This window comes from Myotis lucifugus, unplaced genomic scaffold, assembly GCF_000147115.1.
Source record: "Myotis lucifugus unplaced genomic scaffold, Myoluc2.0 scaffold_473, whole genome shotgun sequence".
Taxonomy (NCBI): domain Eukaryota; kingdom Metazoa; phylum Chordata; class Mammalia; order Chiroptera; family Vespertilionidae; genus Myotis; species Myotis lucifugus.
Window position 1 is genome coordinate 131924 of NW_005871521.1, and position 21542 is coordinate 153465.

The 21542-nt window shown below is 43.9% G+C and overlaps 1 protein-coding gene across 1 annotated transcript in view; it reads right to left on the minus strand.

Moving 5' to 3' along the window:
- Positions 1-1358: 1358 nt before the first annotated feature.
- ERO1B (endoplasmic reticulum oxidoreductase 1 beta) overlaps positions 1359-21542 on the minus strand; it is a 23319-nt gene continuing 3135 nt past the window's right edge. The window contains exons 2-16 of the mRNA XM_014445640.2: positions 19835-19954; positions 19099-19182; positions 17782-17823; positions 15741-15823; positions 13906-13979; positions 11865-11985; positions 11683-11729; positions 10683-10694; positions 9454-9480; positions 8016-8108; positions 7420-7666; positions 6348-6417; positions 4611-4697; positions 3551-3684; positions 1359-1626 (exon numbers count right to left, since the gene is read on the minus strand). Coding sequence (XP_014301126.1) covers positions 1566-1626; positions 3551-3684; positions 4611-4697; positions 6348-6417; positions 7420-7666; positions 8016-8108; positions 9454-9480; positions 10683-10694; positions 11683-11729; positions 11865-11985; positions 13906-13979; positions 15741-15823; positions 17782-17823; positions 19099-19182; positions 19835-19954 — 1302 coding nt within the window. The 3' untranslated portion in view covers positions 1359-1565. The remainder of the gene's footprint in view (positions 1627-3550; positions 3685-4610; positions 4698-6347; positions 6418-7419; positions 7667-8015; positions 8109-9453; positions 9481-10682; positions 10695-11682; positions 11730-11864; positions 11986-13905; positions 13980-15740; positions 15824-17781; positions 17824-19098; positions 19183-19834; positions 19955-21542) is intronic.

Genomic DNA, 21542 nt, shown 5'->3' on the forward strand with positions numbered 1-21542 from the left:
TATCACTTTTAAACCTGTTTACCCCAAGGTCCCCTCGCCCCCACACGGCACTTGCACCCCTAAAATGAAGGAAAAGTGGAGGCGGCCCCGATCCAGCCGGCCTGTTCATTCGACTGAACAAAAACATCACCATCACCAACAAAGCCCAGCTCCACAGCGGTCAGGAGAGAATTAGCCAGTGAGCCCTGCCTCCCTCCATCCACACCCCTCCCTGCAAGGGTGACTAAGTCTTTTTAAAAGACGGGGAGCCAACTCATTGACTGTAAAACGTGCCACTAGCCCAGTGGCCACGGCTCCGACTCGGGCCCACAGCCACGGGCGTTAAGGGCCTCATGACTTCACACAAGACTGAAGAGGCCAAGGAAACCTACTTGTCCCCTCACTCCTTCCCACATTCTATGTCCTAACACCTTTTAAAAGGATCGGCATTTCCAATGTTAAGGGTATTGGGATCCCGGGTTTAGAAGTGACTGCTTAGGGCCAATGAGTCACCTGTTGGCACAGATCCCCAAAGGGCCGCTTACATGCCATGAACGAGAGAGGAGAGGGGAGAGGCAGCCCAGAGGCGTGAACTGACTGACCCACCTGCTTAAACCTCCCGCCGAGGAAACAGACTGCGGATTGCATAGATTGTGCTCCAAAGTAAAACCCCTAAAAATGCTTCCCTGTATGGAAAATAGTAAGTTTTGTGCTCATCGTGTTTTAAATTGGCATTATAAATCCATGAACTCCCACTCAAATTTTATCAAGATGGGAACTGCTAAATATTTATGCAATTTTTGTGTTTTGTTTTGTTTTGAGTAAATGAAAATTTCTAAAATTGGAGAAGAAACAAAGAAACACAAAATCAAAGAAACTGGTGTCCGGGTTCTGAGTACAGACCCCCGGGCCCGCCCTCACTCAGGACCTGGCCTGGCGGCGCGGGCGGCGGTACTTACCTTCACCGAAGCTGGGCCTTCAGACCAAGCAAACCTGCAAACCTACAAGAGCAACTACAAACTTAGACACAAACCAATGAAGTGGGCGTTGAAGTCCTGGGGACTCTTCAGGGACTTCTGAAACTAGACACGTACAAGGCCACCCATCACACGGGCACTCCCGCAGGCTAGAAGGGGACACAGAGCGAGGCCGGCCAGGCACTGCGGTCCCCGGCCAGCCCCACCCGAGACCAGCCCTAACGCTCCCTGCCTCGCCTTCCCATCACAGACAGTTCACAGTGTTACCAGGAAGGAAACAGTCGTTTAGGTCTGACAACTGGAAATGAAGCATAAAGAGTAAGAACAGAACCGATTCCAACCGAACAGCATAGCAGAACAGTCAACAGATGGCAACGAAATTAAACACGGAATTAGCATAACTTACATGTTTTAAAAGTATATACTTCCTTTATAAATACCTCTAATTGACAGTCTATTCAGAATCATAAATATTCAAGTGAACATTTGCATTTCTCCTTAAGAGCTCAGTTCTTGAAGTCCCGGAAGGTTCGTCTCCTTCTGCTGAATGTCCAAGAGGAAAAGTCCTCACAGTCACTTTATGTCTGACCAGACATAGAAAAGCCTTTATTACCTACTGTGTTGCAATAAGACTTTAAAATTCTGTAATTCTCTGATGCTTGTAGAAAGCCTATAGGAGGGAAAAGAAAGCCTTTTAGCACCGCTAATATGATGTGTACATAGTTCAAATGGTTGACATGGTATATGGGCCATTATTAAAGCAAAATCCAAAATAAAAGGATGTATTCAACACTGAACATTGAAGCTTCTATTTTAAAATAAGTACATTGTGATCCTTATTAAATATTAATAACACACAGAGCTACGGTCCTTCGGTCTTGGCTTAGAAGGGGCCAAGGAAGACAGTTACTTCTTATCAATAGATTCATGATGGGAACAGTGATATGACTAACTCATTACAATAAAGAACCTTAAGACATTTATATTTAGTCTATAAGTTCATTTTGCACATTTCTCTCCAAATACCCACTCTTTTCTTTCGTTTTTTTTTGCTTGTCTTCAAGACCTGAAACTGAGAGCCACCAGTCAGTCAGTCAGTCATGGTTCACTGGGACTGCTGTAGCACTGGAATCCGCTCTTTTCTTACTGCTCCCCAAACACACCAGTTTGCTTTATACTGTCAGCTCCACAGTCTTTCAGGGTAAAGATTCTGTGTATATTGTCTAGCACTGAAGCCATGTCCATGGTGCCTAATCAACAATGAATGAAGGCAGTGAGACTCTGGAATGGGAATCACAAAATAAACCTATAAGCTCAGTTATCCTTCTGTACAATTCAAGGTGGATGCAGCAATAAAATCGAATGTTTTCTTTCTGTAGATTTGCCAGAGCAGGGCCAGGCTCCAGGCCACTAGCAGCCCTGGCTCTGAGTCTGGCGCCCTCTAGAGGACAACAGAGGTAATAGCAGGCAATCAGGTGGAACCACAGTGGGACCATGGCCGTTTAATGTTCTTTCTCAGTTACTTTATTTGGATTGAAAATGCTTAAATTATTTAAAATATTTTTCATTTAACTTTGAATAATTTAAATTTAACTCAGTTTTTCCTGTTTTGTCTTACTACAGGCCCCATAAGTGGGTGGACTGAATTTTTCATGAAATGCCAATTACCGATGGACATTCTATGACTACCTTGTTTGAAACCTCTGCTTACACATCATCTTTAAACACAGGGAGGCAACATGGTGAAAACTTTGCCACTAAGACAGGGAAGGGGCAAATAACTTATTTTTAATTTAACTGCCTCTTTTTAACTTAAAAATGCATGTTAAGAAAACATAAGAAATAATCCCCGTATCACTTGGTTCCCTTTTTTTTTTTTAATTCTTGACTTTTTTGCATTTTTTTCCCAGGGCAGCTTAGTATTATTTTCTCTGACTCAGTTCTCCCTGCTCTGTATTCCTCAGGAGGCTGGTGTTGCACGTAATTCTGTAGGCAAATTCAAATTAATTTGGAAACCATCTGTGATACCAACAAAAAGCAAAATATCTATCTGTATGCAGAAGTAGCGGGCTAAGAACGAGCAAGAGAGAAATGCCTCCTCGGTTTAAGAAACAGGACCAGCCCTGGCCGGTGTGGCTCAGTTGTCGTCCCATATACTAGGATGGGGGTTCAATCCCTGGTTGGGGTGTGTACGGAAGACAACCAATTGATGTTTCTCTCTCCCTCCCCCCTTCCCTTCTCTCTAAAAATCAATAAGCATATCCTCAGGTGAGGATTAAAAACAAAAGAAAGAAGAGCAATGGAAGGGTTCATCTGTCTTTCCTCACCTCTCAACCAAGCTCTCGGTCCCCATTCTTGTCCTTGAACAAGTGACGCTCAGCTAACGAGGGTGCTTCTAGGGGAGAGCGTCCTCCCCCACACCTGAGAAGGCAAACTGGGGACCCCTGGCAAACAGATGCTGAGAGCTGGGGAGAGCTGGCTGGTACAGGTATGATTGTAAAGTTTTCTCTCTGTCCGTGCAACAAAGCAAAACCAACCAGCTGAGCAGAGACGAGCGCTGTGGCTGCGGCATCAGAGCGCCAGTCGGTCCTTACCTCCCAAAAGCATTGAGAAGAGCAACTATTTCCTGCCGAGTGAGCTGGAAGCCTTTCGATGGGCTGTTCTCCGGAAGCTTCTGGATTTCTTTCTCAGAGAACAGTATCTTCAGGGCAGTTCCTAAACCCTGAGTCTAAAGAAAAGAGAGAAACAGACCATCAGTTCATATCCTAACCACTGTGAGGTTAAAGGAAAACTCAGTTGCTGGTGTGAGTCAGGAAATGCACATGAACTTCATTCACTTCCCCATCTTATCAAACTTAACGCAAAGCAGTTTCCACTTCCTGGCAGATGTGCACATGTCAGTTTATGTGCTGAACAACTTCACACATACCATTCGATTCCAAATTACTAAAATGCCTTTTTTTAACCTAAAAGTATCACAGTAGGATTACGATGTTCAGTAAGTAATCTTGAAAGCCTTCTTTACAGGCTCTAGCAACTCTAAACTTAAGTTATCAGCGAGACCTATACTTAGTAATTTCTTAATTATAAACACTAGAGAAAAAGAAGAAAGATGGTGATTTCTGGGTAGCGGCCATTAGAATAATTCTGTCTACTGATTTTCTGACTTGTCATCTTTGTAAAAAAAAAACCCCACACAAAATATCAATCCTTTTTAGGCAGAATGTGGAGGGAAATGAGCAGAACTTTCCTATTTTGTGACGAGATGACCTTCTTTTCATCATTGAAACAGATTCAGTGACCAAAACTTCATGATTAAGTCTTTTTGTATAATTGTATTTACCTTTGATATGGGTATATGAAATACTAATGTTCTCTATTTATAACCCCCAACTTCAGAAATGAATCTGAGATTCTACCAATAGAAACAGACGCACTAAAACCAAACCACTAACAGAGAGTAATAGGAAAGACATCCTTACACATACACATAAAAGCCACAGCGTTTAATACTAACTTTTTCATCTCTAACACAGGAAAACCACACTTCGGGTGTCTAATCCAATGAAGGAGGGCATTTTAATAAAAAGTTTCAACTCCTCGTGGGAAAGTGTAAGGTTAGCAATAGTTGCAAACAGAAGGCAACACACAAACCTGCAGCTTCCCCCACAGCCTGCACTTGTCACATCCAACGCAGTCCATTATGCGAGAGATGTTCTTGAAATGCAGCCGGAACTCCTCCTAACGGGCAGAAAACATTTGTGTTCTAATCAGACATTTAACAGGAAACTGTGTTAGTCTCAATTATAAGAAATAAAAGTTTTGAAGTTTAGGTTTGGCTCAGTGGATAGAGCGTCGGCCTGCAGACTGAAAGGTCCCAGGTTCGATTCCGGTCAAGGGCATGTACCTGGGTTGCGGGCACATCCCCAGTAGGAGATGTGCAGGAGGCAGCTGGTCGATGTTTCTCTCTCATCGATGTTTCTAACTATCTCTCTCTCCCTTCCTCTCTGTGAAAAATTAACAGGAAACTGTGTTAGTCTCAATTATAAGAAATAAAAGTTTTGAAGTTTATTAGTGAAGTAGAGGCCCGATGCACAAAATTCGTGCATGGGTAGGATCCCGAGGCCTGGCCTGCAATCAGGGCCAATCTGTGAGGCAACCAGCGGGGTGATGGGGCAGAGGGAAGGGCACCTCCCCCTCCCCTTGGCTGGCCTGGGTCCTGCGGGCAGCTCCTGCATTGAGCGTCTGCCCCCTGGTGGTCAGTGTGCGTCATAGTGACCGATTGTTTCACCAGTCGTTCTGCTGTTTGATTTGTATATTAGGCTTTTATTATATAGGATGAGTTGTTTTTCAACAATGAAGAAGAAAATTATTTGAAACTGTATAGCAGAAAAAAAAACAAATTTCCAAAACTAAAACAGAGTTGTGGCTAAATCATTTCATTTCAGAAACACCAAGAAACTCTTACAATGGAGAGCCACTCAATGCTAATTTATTAGTTCGTGTATAGCCACATCTGAAATAGCTTGGGGCCAAAGGTGTTTCACAATTTTCAGACTTTAGAAACACAGTGCATCCACTATTTATGACGAAACACTCCACCAGAGTGTGGGGGCAACACCCTGTAATCAAACCCATTCATGTGTCTGTAACAACAGTTACACAAACAGGCAAGAATATTTACACAAAGCAGAATTGAAAAAAAAAAAGACTATAAATAGTCTTACATCAGGTCAGGTTTTGCTAACTAATTTGCACCAAACACAAGAAGCGTGTTTCAGTTTTGGAGCTTTCTGAACTTGGACACTGCACAGGCTACTATTTGCCAGCCAATCAAACACCTTTATACTGTGAAGGGCACCGTGTGTTCCTTAATGTACATCCTGTAAGCAAAGGGAAGCGAAGACCTCCCGCCACACGTGAGGGTTTCATAACGTCCCTAAAATACAGTCTCCTGCTGGCCTCACAAGTTAACAGGCACTTTCTGCCTCCTATGCTGCTCTCTAAGGCAAAACACGAGTTTCATAAACTGTGACAGTCCATAAAATAAACTTTAGAAACAGAAACTATTTCTTGCCTTCAACGTGGATTACAGCTCATGCTTTTTTCAAAGATGCATCAAAACAACACACACACTGTGATTGTAAAGTAAGAAAACCCTCAGAACACTGCCCTTCAAAGACATTACAAGGTGCCGTCCTCGGTCACGGTCACAGTCACGGTGATGGCTGGGACCCGCCCAGCAGGGTCTGCGAGAAAGGACTGGGGAGGAAGTGTGGGCAGGGGGACTGCATCCCTCACAGCAAATCGCCTCACCAGCGAGGAGGGGACCAGGACTAAAGCTCAACCAGCGAACCGCTCCCGCCCGGCCCCCCAGTCAGCAACCTTTACCTTTAGCGACTTGGCCCCCTTCTTGTCACCGGAGAACATGGATTTCTCGTCAAAGTGCATGGGAAAGGACCTGGGGAAATACAGGAGTGTAAATGGCAGGCGAAATAGTCCAGTGCTGGGTCCTAGAGCCCTGGGAGGACTTTGATGGGTACTTACAATCAATCATAATTTACTCACATGTAAGGCTTAGGAAAGTTCACACAGACACTATTCAATAAGACTAAAGCAAGCTTTATAATGTATAAAGACAGCTTTAGAATGTGTAAGTTTGTAATGTTTAAAGAAATTATATGATAAAAATAATCTAAAAAATGAATTAAAACAATTTGTGTGAACAATATATATCACTCTCTTAATATTTTACAGCATCTTTTAAAAGTTAATCATAATTTATGTTCAGCACTTCTTAATCCAACACTGCTCCACGCTCATCTTCACTGGTAAACTCAAGTTTTAGATCCAGCATTTTTTTTTAAAGGTTAAATTCTTAGAAGGTAAGGCTAATAATGTTCCCTTAAGTATCGATTGATATCTAACATACATAGGTATCTAACATGATATCACGTGAACTTCAATAGCAACTGGAATACAAAATGGGTAGAAAGAACATTAAAGTAGCATTAAATGTTGCTACATAAAATTTAAAGTTATATTTAAAAAGATAGCCTATTCTCAAGTATGAAAGTGCAATGACGCATTATTAGACGATTTTCAGATAACATTTTTAGAAAAAACGTCCAAGACTGCTGCTGTCCTGGCCATCCTCGTCTATCTTCCGACTCTCCCCTTTTTTAAAATATATTTTTATTGATCTCAGAGCGGAAGGGAGAGGGAACGAGAGATAGATACATCAATGATGAGAGAGAATCATTGATCGGCTGCCTCCTGCACGCCCCCTTGGAATCGAACCTGGGACCCTTCAGTCTGCAGGCCAAGGCTCTATCCACTGAGCCACACCAGCCAGGGCATTGACTCTCCCTTTTGCTAAAGAACCTCCCGAGGCCCGTGGGCACCTTCAGGCGCCGCCTCGTTAGACCCAGGGCGGGCCTCCCAGCCCTGACGTGAGTCTCACTTTGTGTCTTGGAAGATGTTCAGGAGGAGGGTCTTGGTGTCGGCGTCGTCGTCCACGTTGCCAGTGTACAGATCGACCACCGAGCGCTCGAAGTACGGGGCCACCTTGGACAAGGCCCGCAGCTCAATGAGGTACAAGAAGTACAGGTTCTTCAGCCGCCTCGGGCCTTCTCCCTTGGTTTCCACGGGGTCAAAGCGGCGTTTGAATTCTTTGATGTTAGGTCCCCAGCTGGGCTTACCCCAGGTTTCTAAAGAGAAAGAGCAAAACATGATACACTTAATAGACAGATTTTTTAAAATAAATTTTTATTGATTTCAGAGAGGAAGGGAGAGGGAGAGAGAGAGAAATATATATGATGAGAGAGAACCATGGATCGGCTGCCTCCTGCACGCCCCCTACTGGGGATCGAGCCCGCAACCCGGGCATGTGCCCTTGACTAGAATTAAACCCGGAACCCTTCAGTCCGCAGACTGACGCTCTATCCACTGAGCAAACCAGCTAGGGCTAATAGAGTTTTTAAAAATAGAGAATGTGTATTTTCCCTCAACAGTTTTCACACGGAAAGAAGGCAAATTTCTACATAAAAATCTGATTACCTTCCAAAAGATAATTCGCGCACAGATGTAAATTGATGCTGGCATGAAGTCCCGATATGAGCTTATAGAAGACTCTTTTCTCCAGACATAAACCTGTTCAGGAAAACAGTGAAAAAGACATCACATCCATTTAGGTAACAGAAATACGGAGGACTCCGTACATAGGCTTATTTTTAAAGTTAAGATTCAAGAACATGAAGAATAAATCAAAAAAATGATATGAAATAATGAGGTCAAGATTCTCTCAAGAGAAAATAAGGTTCCGACTTCCGAACAGAGTGAACTGGATGATTCCTGGAGGCAGAACAAGCAGAAAATGCTGGGCTGCGGAGCCCGAACACTGAGGATGCCCCTGGCAGCCCCGTTACCCAGAAGGCAACAGCGCAGCTGCTTCACGGTTAGACCAAGTCCTGCTTTGGCTTCAGGGCAGCCTGCTCCCCCCCCCCCCCCCTGGAGAGGTTCTTTCACCCACGTAGTGATGAGGAGGAAGAGACTGGCTTGGTTTCTCTCCTCCCTCCAGGCCTTTCGCCCTCCAGGGCAGGATCTACACTGCTTTATCCTTTAACTAGACAAGTTCAAATTATATTAACATGTGAACTCAGTTTAAAAACCTTCTGAGTCCCTCTGCCTTGCATTCTCTAGTTCTACTTCACCATCTGTCCCACTAGAATGTGTCAGCTTTCCACTAATATTCTATATTTCTAGTATTTTCAATATTAGAAAATATAAGAATGCAAAAGCATCTAGTATATTGAAATCTATACTGCTTTTGTTTTTGTTTTTTTGTTAATGTTCACCTGAGGATATTTTTCCATTGATTTTTAGGGAGAGTGGAGGAAGAGACAGAAAAATCGATGTGAGAGGAACACATCGATTGGGTGCAGGACCAGGGCCCAGGCTGGGGAGGAGCCTGCAACCAAGGTACATGCCCTTGACTGGGATCGAACCCAGGACCCTTTGGTCCGTAGGCCAACACTCTACCCACTGAGCCACACTGGCTAGGGCAGGATCTATACTGCTTTATCCTTTAACTAGACAAGTTCAGATTATATTAACATGTGCACTCAGGTTTAAAACCTTCTGAATTCAAATGGACCTTCCCTCTGTTTCATGGAGAAAAAGCACTTCCTTCCATAGGAAGGTCTGCGTGGACTCAGGCCTCAGGACGGTCACGGGACCGAGTCGGGATGAGCATCCACGCAGAGCGGCCGGACTGGGACCAGTGACAGCGCCGGTGCATTTCCATGATGCTGGGTTGGGCCTCAACATTTTCAAGTAATTGCCTCCCAGAACACAATAACCTAAAACATGTGCTTTTCTTTTCAACACTCAAAATTAGTTGTCTAGGCAATGAATCCCAAAACTTAGAAAAATATACTCAGTAAATCACTACATTTCTTACAAGAACCCAATGCATTTAAAACGCAGACGTATTTACCTTCTAGCCACGTGTAGAATGATTCTCCTTTAAAAAAGAACACACACACACAGAACTGGGTTAACATATTTTAAATCATCATTTATATATTCGAATAAATTAAGTCTATAAAATATTTTATGGCAGATAAGGACTATTTCTAGAAATGGCCACTACTTCATGTGAAATAGAAAAATAGAGACATGGGCCTAGAAAATAAAGCCCAAAGGTAATTTAAGTATTGGGAGAATGTTCTTATAAATGATATTTTGACTAGTAAAAGTTTTGAGAAAACATTCCAGTCAAAATGTTATATAAATCTTATTCACTAGAAAACTTAAACATTCATAAGTATGGGGAGAGAGTTTAACAATTTTAAATTTGCTTTTGATAACTATAGCACTCTTTTCAAAGTCCAGAAAAAAGAGTGAGTTATAATTAACACAAAAATCTCATTATTATTCTATTTTTCCTGATTCAGTAAAGCTAGGTATATTTCCTCAATTACTTAAGACTATTACACTTCAAGGGATAGTTTTTAATTCCCTTCATTTTCAAGACATTCTTCAGAAAAGCGAATGACTAAAACACAGAGAGCTGTGACCTATCTGAGCACTAACGCTAAAGGACTATTTCTAGACCAACACTGTTGTTTACTGAAGAACAACATGGCAGTGAATAAAATGGAAACAGTTAATGCTCTTCCGGAGTTACCAATCCTGATTTTACTTTACGTAAGAAAAGCAAACCTCAACACACACGAGCTGAGCAGGAATCCAGGGGATAAATTACCAGTAGATGGTGGGAAATTACCGGGCCTCCTGAGGGTCTACTCTCTTTGCAAATCTCCATCTTCCTACAGTCACTCATTCAACATCCTCTTACTAAGAATCATTCATTATCTCCCCTTTTTTATTAAAAAACCCCAAGTGCTAATAGGAAAGTCTAGCCCCAGGTCCTCAGTAATCTGGCTTCTATCTCCCTAATTTCCCCCCAGAAAGGGTGTTAGGAAGACCCTAACTTTCCTAGCGCTCACAGGGGAAATTATCTTTCTACCTTTTTTTTTTTAACATAGGATAACTTTATATTATTAAAAATACTCATTTTTGTCACCAACCATTAGTAGCTATTTTCTGGAAAAAAAAAAAAAGGAAGATAAACACTTTCTTTTGAACTAGAGGAAAAACAATGTTTTTGATCATTAAAAACATGTCCTCTCCTTGAAACAAAACCACGAGAGTTTAACTCACCATCATCTTCTCCTGAAAGAGAAAATAATAGACAAAGTTTTAGAAAATGTCTTACAAAGTTCCGATTCTAATCCTATTAATCTTAATATGGGATGGAACGTCACCGTGTTAAACTATCCATTATACATGAACCTGGTCAGTGTGCAGTTATCCTGCAAATGAAACTTCTTAATAAGAATACAGGCCAAAAAGCACAAGATTTTCACGTTTCATACAATAGATAATATCAGAAAGCAACTAAAAATCATCAGAAAGATAATGAGCTAACAACTAGACAAAGTCACTGCTTCAGTCACCACGTCCAGGACAGTCCCTGCACACTGTGGTTTCCATAAAGGAATGCTTCCGTCTTAAATGGCTGCTCCCGCCCGGCCAGTGTGGCTCAGTGGTTGGGCGTCGACCCCATGTGCCAAGAGGTCACAGGTTTGATTCCTGGTCGGGGCACATGCCCAGGTTGCGGGCTTGGTCCCCGGTGGTGGGTGTACAGGAGGCGGCTATCGATGTTTCTCTCACATCGATGCTTCTCTCTCTCCCTCTCCCTTCCTCTCTGAAGTCAATACAAATCTATATTTAAAAAAAAAAAAAAGAGCAACTTCATTCTTCATGGAGCTGCCTTCTCCCTCGCCCAGCCTTGTCTCCCTCTTTCCTATTCCTGCTACTCTCCTCCCTCTGTCTTCTCTGTAGAGCAGGCTCCTTCCCTCCTCCTCACTCCAGCAGTTCCACGACTCTATTTGGCTCCCCAGGAAACTGCCGATAGATGATGACTCACATGTTCTAACGCATTCTCCATGAAGCCCCTGGCTTAGGGCCTGGCCCATAGCAGGTGCTCAATAAAAACATGTCGAAACCTTGAGCCTTAACTCCGAGCATTTCATACACTTCTGATCATTCAAATTAAGCAAAACATACAACAGTTGAAAATGTTCTCAAGTTAAGTTTAGTTATAAAGACATTTTATAAACAATCTCTAAAAGCATGAAAATGTACTTTAAAAACCCACCTCGGCTGGGTGCCAGCGGGTTTAAAGGACGATAAACAGATCGAGGCCTGAAAAACACACACAAAGCTCAGACGTGAGACGGTTTGCGTTTGTCATGTAGTTTTTCCCAAGAGAAACCCTGTCCGTCCTCCCTGCCCTCCGTCCCCCTCCATCCCCCCTCCATCCCCCCTCCCCGCGGTTACTTGAAGCAGTTCTCTTCATAGATGCTGTTCCACACCCTCCAGGCGGACGGCCCTTTGTAGCCCGTGTAGCGCTCGGGGTTCAGCAGCAGGTCCACGTACTGGGCAGCTGGGGACCTTTCGTCTGAACGAGAGACAACGCATGAGCCACCCCTGGTTCACTATCTCGGACTCAGCATCACAGCAAACAGGGCTCCCGGCGCGTCGAGGACGGCCACCCGCTTCAAGTACCTCCGGCCTCACCGGGAGGGGAGAGCACTTGTGACTGCACTTGACCCGGGACCTGTGGAACTTGGACTTGAGAGGAGCCCGCCTCCCTCTCCTCTGGGCAGCCAGCAGGGCCCTCGCCTCCTCAGAGGCGCTCGGGGTGCTCTCAGTGTCACCGCCCGGGCGGAAAGACCTAGCAGAATCATCACTAGTTTTAAGATTTTCTTTTATTTCTTCCCTAAGTCTATACCTGTCTAGACACATGCTTAGCAACATCTATTTTGTTAGCATATGTTGTATTAAAAATAGAGATCCTGCTACTCTCTACTTCTGACTTATGAAGTAAATGGCTCAGTAACTTTGTGATTTAAATTTCATCATTCCTAGACTTACACAATGGTCTCATTTTTTTAAAAATCACTAATTTGCCCTGGTCAGTGGCTCAGTGGTTAGAGCGTTAGCCCACGTGCACCAGCGGTTTGATTCCTGGTCAAGGGAACGTACCTGGGTTGCAGGTTTGTCCCTGGCCCCATCGGGCGTGTATGCGGGAGGCAACCAATCCATGTGTCTCTCTCACATTGATCTTTCTCTCTCTCCTCCCCTCCCTCTCTCTCTCTCTCCCTCCCTCCCTTCCATCCTCAGGATTGAGCCTACAGCCCTCCATCACCAACTCTATCCCTGCTGAAACGTAACTTACTCAGGAGAGCCGACAGTATATGAAGCGCCCATGTAGCTTCAAAGCACAGCCTGACTTAAAACCTACTGTGCTAAACAATGTTGTTAATTTATTAATGAACATGTTTTGAGGGAAAATATAAAAGTAAAAACATCTATCCCGTTATGCAGGTTATTTATGAGCCAACTGCTTCATCCGGCGAACACTCATCGCACACGGCCCATGTCCAGCTGCTGCCCTGGGCACTGGGGCTACGGGATCGAACAGAGAGGCTGGGCCTGCCCTCGGGGGTGCAGTCTGGTGGGGCGGACAGATCTCAGCAGGTGAATTCGGCCACCTGCCGGGCGCTCCTGCCAGCTCCTGGGGGAGCAGGCGCACTGAGACAGCGGCAGTGGCTGCTGCCTTACAGGGGGTGGCACAGGCTTTGGCGAGGTGACAGTTGAGCAGAAACCTTAAGTAAAGGGAGAAGCAAGCCATGCATACAGACAATTACAAAACAATAAAACAGAGAGGGAGGGACAGCAGCTGGCCGTAAACCGCTGAATTATTGAAAAAGCTACTATTCGATCTGTAGGGATCACCTTCCTGTCACGTAACGACAGGACACGAAGGCAGAGAGGGCTGTGGGTGTGTTCCGGGAACCCGGGTGGATCTTTAGAATTTCTGTTTTAACCCAGTGATTTAGATAAGTGACACCACTCCAAGAGTAAAGATAAAGGCCTAATGAAGGACTTAGGCCTACTTCCCACAATTCTTGGGAACAGTCTCCTATAGATAAAAGTTCAGAGTCACCTCAATTGCCTTCTGTAAAAGGAGTGGCAGTGACTGAACACAGGCTTTGGGTTCAGTCAGATCCGGGGGGAAGCCCCGTCCCAGCCTCTTGCTCCCGTGTGACCTTGGGCAAGTCACTCGGTCTCTCCGAGACGGTCTCCCCAGACAGGAAGTGACCACACGTCCTAAGATAAGACAGCTGTGAAGGCCAGGGTCATACACAGAGGGCAGGGGGTTGGGACACAGGCTCACAACAGCAGCCATTATGGATAAAAGGTCCACAGAGCAACATGCAGCATCAGAGACCTACAACTGCTGACATTCTGATTGATTTCAATGTCTTGGAAAAAGGTTCAAGAATAATTTAAATACAGGAGTTGATTTTATTACCGTCAAGTTCACAAAAGTGATCCTGTGAGTCATCGTATCTCGCCCAGTCAATGAAAGCCTCTTTGCTCTGATTGCTACGGGAAGGAGGGATAAAAAAGAAAAGGATTAAACTTGGGAGTTGAAAATGACAACACTGTTTTCTAGTGTAATTAAAAACAGATAACCTGAGGCCACTGCTTTATTAGTTAGATGGTGTCACAAATTCAGTTAGTGGTCACATGCAGGATGATGGAAGTTACATGAAAAACAGATATCAATATGAACTTCCACAGATATTAACTGCTAGTGTGCATCAAAAAAACATGCCCACGAAAGCTCATGGTAGCAGTTTATCTAAGTAAAAAATGTGAAAAAAGCCCTAACTGGTTTGGCTCAGTGGATAGAGCGTCGGCCTGCGGACTCAAGGGTCCCAGGTTCAATTCCGGTCAAGGGCATGTACCTTGGTTGTGGGCACATCCCCAGTAGGGGGTGTGCAGGAGGCAGCTGATGGATGTTTCTCTCTCATCGATGTTTCTAACTCTCTATTCCTCTCCCTTCCTCTCTGTAAAAAAATCAATAAAATATATATATATTTTTTTAAAATGTGAAACAATCTAAATGCCCATCAGGAGGGGGATAAGTAGGTAAAATGAGGTATATTTATATCATGAAAACTATTCATTAGTCAAAAAAATGAGATAAGTCTCCATGTTTAACATGGACAGATCTAGAAAGCAAAATGTGTGGTGTGAAAAGAAAACTTGCAGAATGTGAAATATAATATTGTGTCATTTACAAAAAGGAAAAATAAAATCGTCTGCACAGAACCATACATATATGTGATAAAAACATGGCCTGGGTAGACACCAAATCCATGATGTAGTTACTGCTAAGAAAGAAGGAAAGAAAGCAGGATTGTGGGCTAGCAATGGGGGATTTTAATATCTTGGCTATTTCTCTTTTCTTAAAAATAGTAAATACTATAAATGAAATTGCTAACTTTATTGTAAACAACAATTATAATATATATATATGTGTGTATATATATATATATATATATATATAACTCTAAACAAACAGGAAAATTAAAAAGAATTTCTGTAACATTCCATTCCCCACTCATTACATATGTTCAGTCACTTTACATTGCATAACCTGAGACTACGTACAAATTATTTATGTTGGCCCTCAAAAGCAGGTTTATACTTAGAGCAAATAAGGTAAACACAACAGAAAAAACATCTATGACATTTAATGGTTAATAGTAACCTTTATCATTCAAAATGTGATAGATAAATGGAAGTGCTATTTACAGAAGACTGAGAGGTTCCAGTTCCTTTTCCCATAATAATCAGGAAGAACAGACTCAGCACGCCACTAGCAAGCTTAGATTTTTACTTTGTAAGAGAGGCACTATTGATGATTTAGAGATTTCAGGGCAAATCAGCCAAGAAGAGGAAGCAAAGCCTGTAATGGAATTTAGGATAAAGAATACTTTCTTCCTTTAAAAGTTAGTTGAGCCCTGGCCAGTTTGGCTCAGTGGATAGAGCGTTGGCCCGAGGACTGAAGGGTCCCGGGTTCAATTCCAGTCAAGGGAACCAACCTCGACTGCAGGTTCCCTGGCCTGGTTGGGGTGTGTGCAGGAGGCAACCAATCAGATGTGTCTCTCTCACGTCGATGTTTCTCTCTGTCTCTCCCTCTCCCTTCCACTCTCTCTAAAAATCAATGGAAAAGTATCCTCTGGGTGAGAATTAACAAAAATAAAACAATTAGTTGAGACGTTGATGTTTTTACAGCACAAGAAAAACAGGAGATTGTTGATATGAACATAATTTTAATACTAAAACAAAACTTACCTCAATGTGCTGTTAATTGCCCCCAGTTTGCTGGCTTGCTCACAGTCTTCAAATTCTTTGGTATTGTTGGCCACTTTCAAGTACTGAAAGGAAGTTCACCATAAACAAGTTTTAGTGAAAAATAATTCCCTTCCTCTTTCTTTATTTCTGGCTCAGCTGGCAGAACAGTCAGTCTCCCAATGACGAGATAACACTAACTATAGCTACATCCTATTATTGAAAGAAGTAAGAAACACAGATGAAAACGAGTCACAGATTTCTACCTAATTAGTAAGCAAAGACATGGAAAACAGTCAGCAAGCTGGCGAGGATGTGCACTGAGAAGCCCTCGGGGGAACGTGTCCGACCACACGGATCAGGAGCTGCAGGACAGCATGACCCTGGACCAGGAGTCCCTCCGCGGACACCCGTCCAGAGCAACAGTGACAAACAGAAACAAGAACGATGCACAGCCGAACCGGTTTGGCTCAGTGGATAGAGCATCAGCCTGCGGACTCAGGGGTCCCAGGTTCGATTCCGGTCAAGGGCATGTACCTTGGTTGCGGGCACATCCCCACTGGGGGGCGTGCAGGAGGCAGCTGATCGATCTCTCTCATCGATGTTTCTGGCTCTCTGTCCCTCTCCCTTCTTCTCTGTAAAAAATCAATAAAATATATTAAAAAAAAAAAAAAAGAACGATGCACAGCCACTTTCCAAGTTATCTGCACCATCTTGGGTGCTGAGATAGCAACCCCAGGGCCGCAGTCTTATTTCTACTACAGACCCAGGGAAACCTACGTGGTACACAATGAGACAGAAGACAGAGATGCGAGGGCATCGCTGTGTGTAACAGCAAAAAACAAAGACAGTTGAAATGACCATCAATACAGAACATGAGACAGTCATACAACTGAATATCATGCAGCTGTTAAAAGTGAACTAAGATGACATATCAATGGAGACAACATTTAAAAAAGCATAATGCTCAGTAAAAACACAGACTGAAGCCCTAGCCGGTTTGGCTCAGTGGATAAAGCCTTGGCCCGAGGACTGATGGATCGCTGGGTTCAATTCCGGTCAAGGGCACGTACCTTGGCTACCTGGCCCTGGTTGGGGCACGTGCAGGAGGCAACAAATCAATGTGTCTCCCTCACATCGATGTTTCTCTCTGTCTCTGTCTCTCCCTTCCACTCTCTCTAAAAATCAATGGGAAAATATCCTTGGGTGAGGATTCACAAAACACACACACACACACAAACAAATAGACTGAAACAATGTATTAACCTGAAGAAATATAAAAATATAGTATTTAAATCTTTTAAGATGTCATAAAAAAGCTCTATACATGCTGTGGACACATGTACAATAAAGTATGAAAATAAAAAGTATCACAGAAGGATACGCATCAACTTCAGAAAAGTGTTCAGCTCTGGGGAGGGAGGACCCGGAATGGGGGTGGGAAGGAGTCCAGAAGGACTGTCTTTATACTGTTTGTTTGTTTACTTGAAATCTGAAACAAAAATAATAAATAAAAGAGTGTGAACGTGAACAAAAGACCTGGTGAGGGAGAGAGCCGGAAGAAAGTGGAGAAATGACGCATCACAAGGAAGCAGAGGGGAGGGCCTGAGGACCTTCACGTGTCCGTGCCATCATGGAAAACGACAGGTGTACTGTGTCTAGACACACGTGAGTGACACAGTAAATCAGGCATGCTCAGAAGAGGAAAGGGTGATCTTTAATAAAGAGGCATTTTAATAAAGAAGCATCCATTCCCTGCCCAGCCAGCATGGCACAGTGGTTGACTGTCGACCTATGAACCGGGAGGTCATGGTTTGATTCCTGGTCAGGGCACATGCCCAGGTTGTGGGCTCCATCCCCAGTGTGGGACGTGCAGAAGGCAGCCGATCCATGAGTCTCTCTCATCATTGATGTTTCTCTCTCTCTCTCTCCCTCTCCCTTCCTCTCTGAAATCAATATACATCGTGCGCTCTTCTGCACCCCGCCAGCAGTAAGCATGTCGCCCCATGTAAAGAAGAAATAGGCAGCGAAGAAGACGACTCACCTTGTTCGAAATCCCAGCTTTAATTCCGACGGGAATTTTACTCTTAAAAGAACAACAACAAAAATTTTAAAATTTCATTTTTTTGAGATTTCTTCACAAACTAGTAATGCTATTGATCTACTAGAAGGGCTATTTTATTCCATAGGAGAAAATGCACTGTCATTCAAATGCTGTAACTATACTACCTCTTTGAGGTGAAAGGTGAGGAGTTACACCAATGTAGACTCTAAGTCATAGGATAGAAAACTGAAGGACACACACAAAATCCAAGCAGCAAAACAACTCTAACGTACACTCTCAACGCAGTATTTAATAGTTTGTACAATTTTTAGGTTTATAAAATGACTAGATCTCTTTTTCCATAAACAGTCTTACCCCCAAAATAGAAGTTTTAAAAATTTCAAAATTTCTGAAATAGTTATGCTCAATTTTTATTTCTGCTCTAAATGGACACTTACAGTTTAGGCAATTTTGGGTTAATGTAGATGGCAAGAGTAAGTTCTCTGGCCCATATTTTACCTAGAGTTTACCAATAGAAGAACTGCATGTAGGTTCAGCTTTTTTCTTGAAAAGTCAATAATACTAACTTCCTAATTTGGCTAATTATGTTGTGGTTAGATAAGAGAATAATCTTGTTTTTAAGAAAATACATACTGAAATATTTAGGGATAAAAGATCATGTTTGTAACTTATACCTAAGTGGTTCAGAATATAATGATATTAATAAATATACACAAAGAGAGAATAATAAAGCAAATGTGCTAAACATGAACATTTAGGGACTCTGAATAAGAAGTATATGGAAAGTGTACTATTGCAACTTTTCCCTAGGTCTGAAATTATTCCAAACTAAAAACTTTAAAAATACACTATATTCTTAAAGGAAAATGAAGATAATATATTTTTTAAATGTTTCCCATTAGGAAGGACATCTGTTCGGATAGTTTTGTCATACTTTTAAGGACAAGAAACTACACTAACTGGTTAGGTAAGAAAAGCAAAAAGTCAAATGAAAATATGGCTCATAACAAATTACTAATGAAAAAGAATATAGCCAATTATGCTAGATGTCAGAAAACAAAATCTAAAATGTAACATTTCATTAGAAATAAGGGTAACCTTTTTTTTCTATTGTAAGAAGACCAGTTGGAGACCTAATGCCAAGCCTGAAATTTCCCTATTTTATGCGCTTTAATTCCCACTCTAAACTTGAGATTTAAGGTCCAGTAGCATTTTCTTTGCGGATTCAAGAGAGCATGGAGTGGGTCAGCCAGGTGTCGGCCCCGTCCCCGCAGCCGCTGGCTCTGCGTGATTTACCTCTGGACACGGCTCCACGTGGCAGTCCTTTATGGAGCAATGGCCGTCTTCCGCCCAGAACGGGCACGGCCGCTTCAGGTTGACCTGGAGAGAAAGAACGTGTCCCCGTGAGCACACTCGGGTCCCGGCTCTGCAGGGCTGTCCTCGAGGTCCCCGTGCTGGGGCGGAGGTCAGGGTGAGGGAGGAGCCTCCTGTCCCAAGGCACCTGCGTGGCTCAGAACTTAAATGCCTGCCGTGCTCCAGACTCCCAGATGTAATGTTCATTTTTAAAAGTAAACGATGCTCGCCTACCCGGTGTGGCTCAGCGGATAGTGAAAGATGAAGAATTCTCCAAGCAGAGGGAGAGGGTGCAGATGCTTAGAGTTTAAAAAGGTGAACAGGTTTCAGCCCTGGCCAGGGCGGCTCAACGGGCATCGTCCCCTGCACCGAAAGGTGGCCAGTTTGATTCCAGGTCAGAGCACATGCTCAGGTTGAGACTCGATCCCCGCTTGGGGGTGTGCAGGAGGCAGCCGACGGATGCTTCTCTGTCCCCCCCACCCTCTTTAAAAATCTAAAAAAAAAAAAAAAAGGCTAACAGGTCTTCAGTGTAATACTTAATACATTCCAGTGATAAAAGATACACATAGGATGCTGAGGAGAGTCAAACCTGAGTCTTTAAATGGGCGATAAGAGTCACACCTGTAGACAGTGATATGAAAACCTTTGGAAATAACAGAATGAAAAATTATACCCATACCTTGTAATAACGGAAGTAGTCTCGCTCTTGCAACTTTTTTATTTTGGGGAAGATTTTGTAGGTGTTAAAGTTATCGATGCTCTCAATATCACACAAGCAATCATCCAGGACTCCAATGACCTAGAAAAATATATATATATATATACACATCTATAAAATTCAAAATATGTAAATGATGTTTGAACCTTAACAAACCTGTGCTAGTAACATAAAAAGATAATCTGTACATTCAAATTAGCCAGTATTTGCTCATTAAGATACATAACAGCCCTGACCGGTTTGGCTCAGTGGATGGAGCGTCGGCCTGTGGACTGAAGGGTCCCAGGTTCGATTCTGGTCAAGGGCATGTACCTTGGTTGCGGGCACATCCCCAGTAGGGAGTGTGCAGGAGGCAGCTGATCGATGTTTCTCTCTCACTGATGTTTCTAACTCTCTATCCCTCTCCTTTCCTCTCTGTAAAAAATCAATAAAAATATACTTTAAAAAAAAGATACATAACAAAGTAGCCCCTTTTTACTATGGTCAGTTCATTAAAAAACAACGGAAGGATTAGATATACCCATTCTGAAGAGCTACACATTTTTATTTAGCGGTAAAAAAGAAAGACATTGTGTGCTCTTTCCAGACCTAAACATAGATTTAACCCAGTGTTTCCTAACACTAACTGGGCCCAGTTCTGCTCTGGTATTACCTGGAGCTGGAGCAGAGCCCGCAGGTTAAGGGCTCAGCCGCACAGGGCTCCCCTGGCCACACAGGCCAGCCCCAGACCCCGGGCCCCTGCACTTGAGGACTACTCGCCGGGGTTTCCCAGGACCCCTTCTCAGGTGGGGTAATTGGCTAGAACGGCCGGCAGAACTCAGGAAAACACTCCACTCATGTTTACTGGGTTCTCGTAACGGCGACAGCTCAGGAACAGCCAGATGGGAGAGGTTCGCAGGGCAGGGCACTGGGAGGGGCGAGGCAGACCTTCCTCGTCTCCGAGCCACCCGAGGGACCACCTCGTCTCTGTTCTCGCCCACCTGGGAGCCCACCGCGCACCCTGTAGCTTTCAGAGCTTCTCTGGAGCTTCTCTGGAGCCCCTCCTGGGGGGCCAGGCCACCCTGCGCCCACCTAGGGGCTCCCCACCTAAGTCGCAACATCGGTGTTAACGGGCCGAAAGGCACTCGCATACTCAGGAGGTCCCCAGGATGTCAGAAGCCGAGCCAGGACAGGTAGGTGACAGGGACCTGATACACAGCTGCTTACACCCGAGCGAGGCAGGAAGGCCCTGGGGGGCTCACGGAGTGAGAGGGACTTGAAGTCCACAGCCAGGTGGAGGGTGTGGCTTGCATTTTGTATCATCAGAGAAGGTAGCCGTTGAGTAAGGGGACAAGTCTGACAAGGTGACACCTTAGCAGAAACCTAAGGGAGCAAGGGAACCACAGGAAGACCCCAGGAGAGGGTGTGCGGCATCGAGGCTCGAGGCAAGAACACACTTGCCACGTCTGAGGAACAGCGGGGAGGTGAGGTGGCTGCAGCAGGCATAGCGGGGAGCAGACTGGGACGAGGGGGGTTCGAGGGGCAAGATCGGGAAGCTGGTTCCTGGTGCACCGAGTTTGAGATGCCTCAGCGGCATCCATCCGAGTGGAGACAGTGAAACGTGGCTGGATATTCGGGCCTGGAGCGGAGACTCCTGGTCTGGAGGCTCTGAGAGTGGATTATGTAGGTG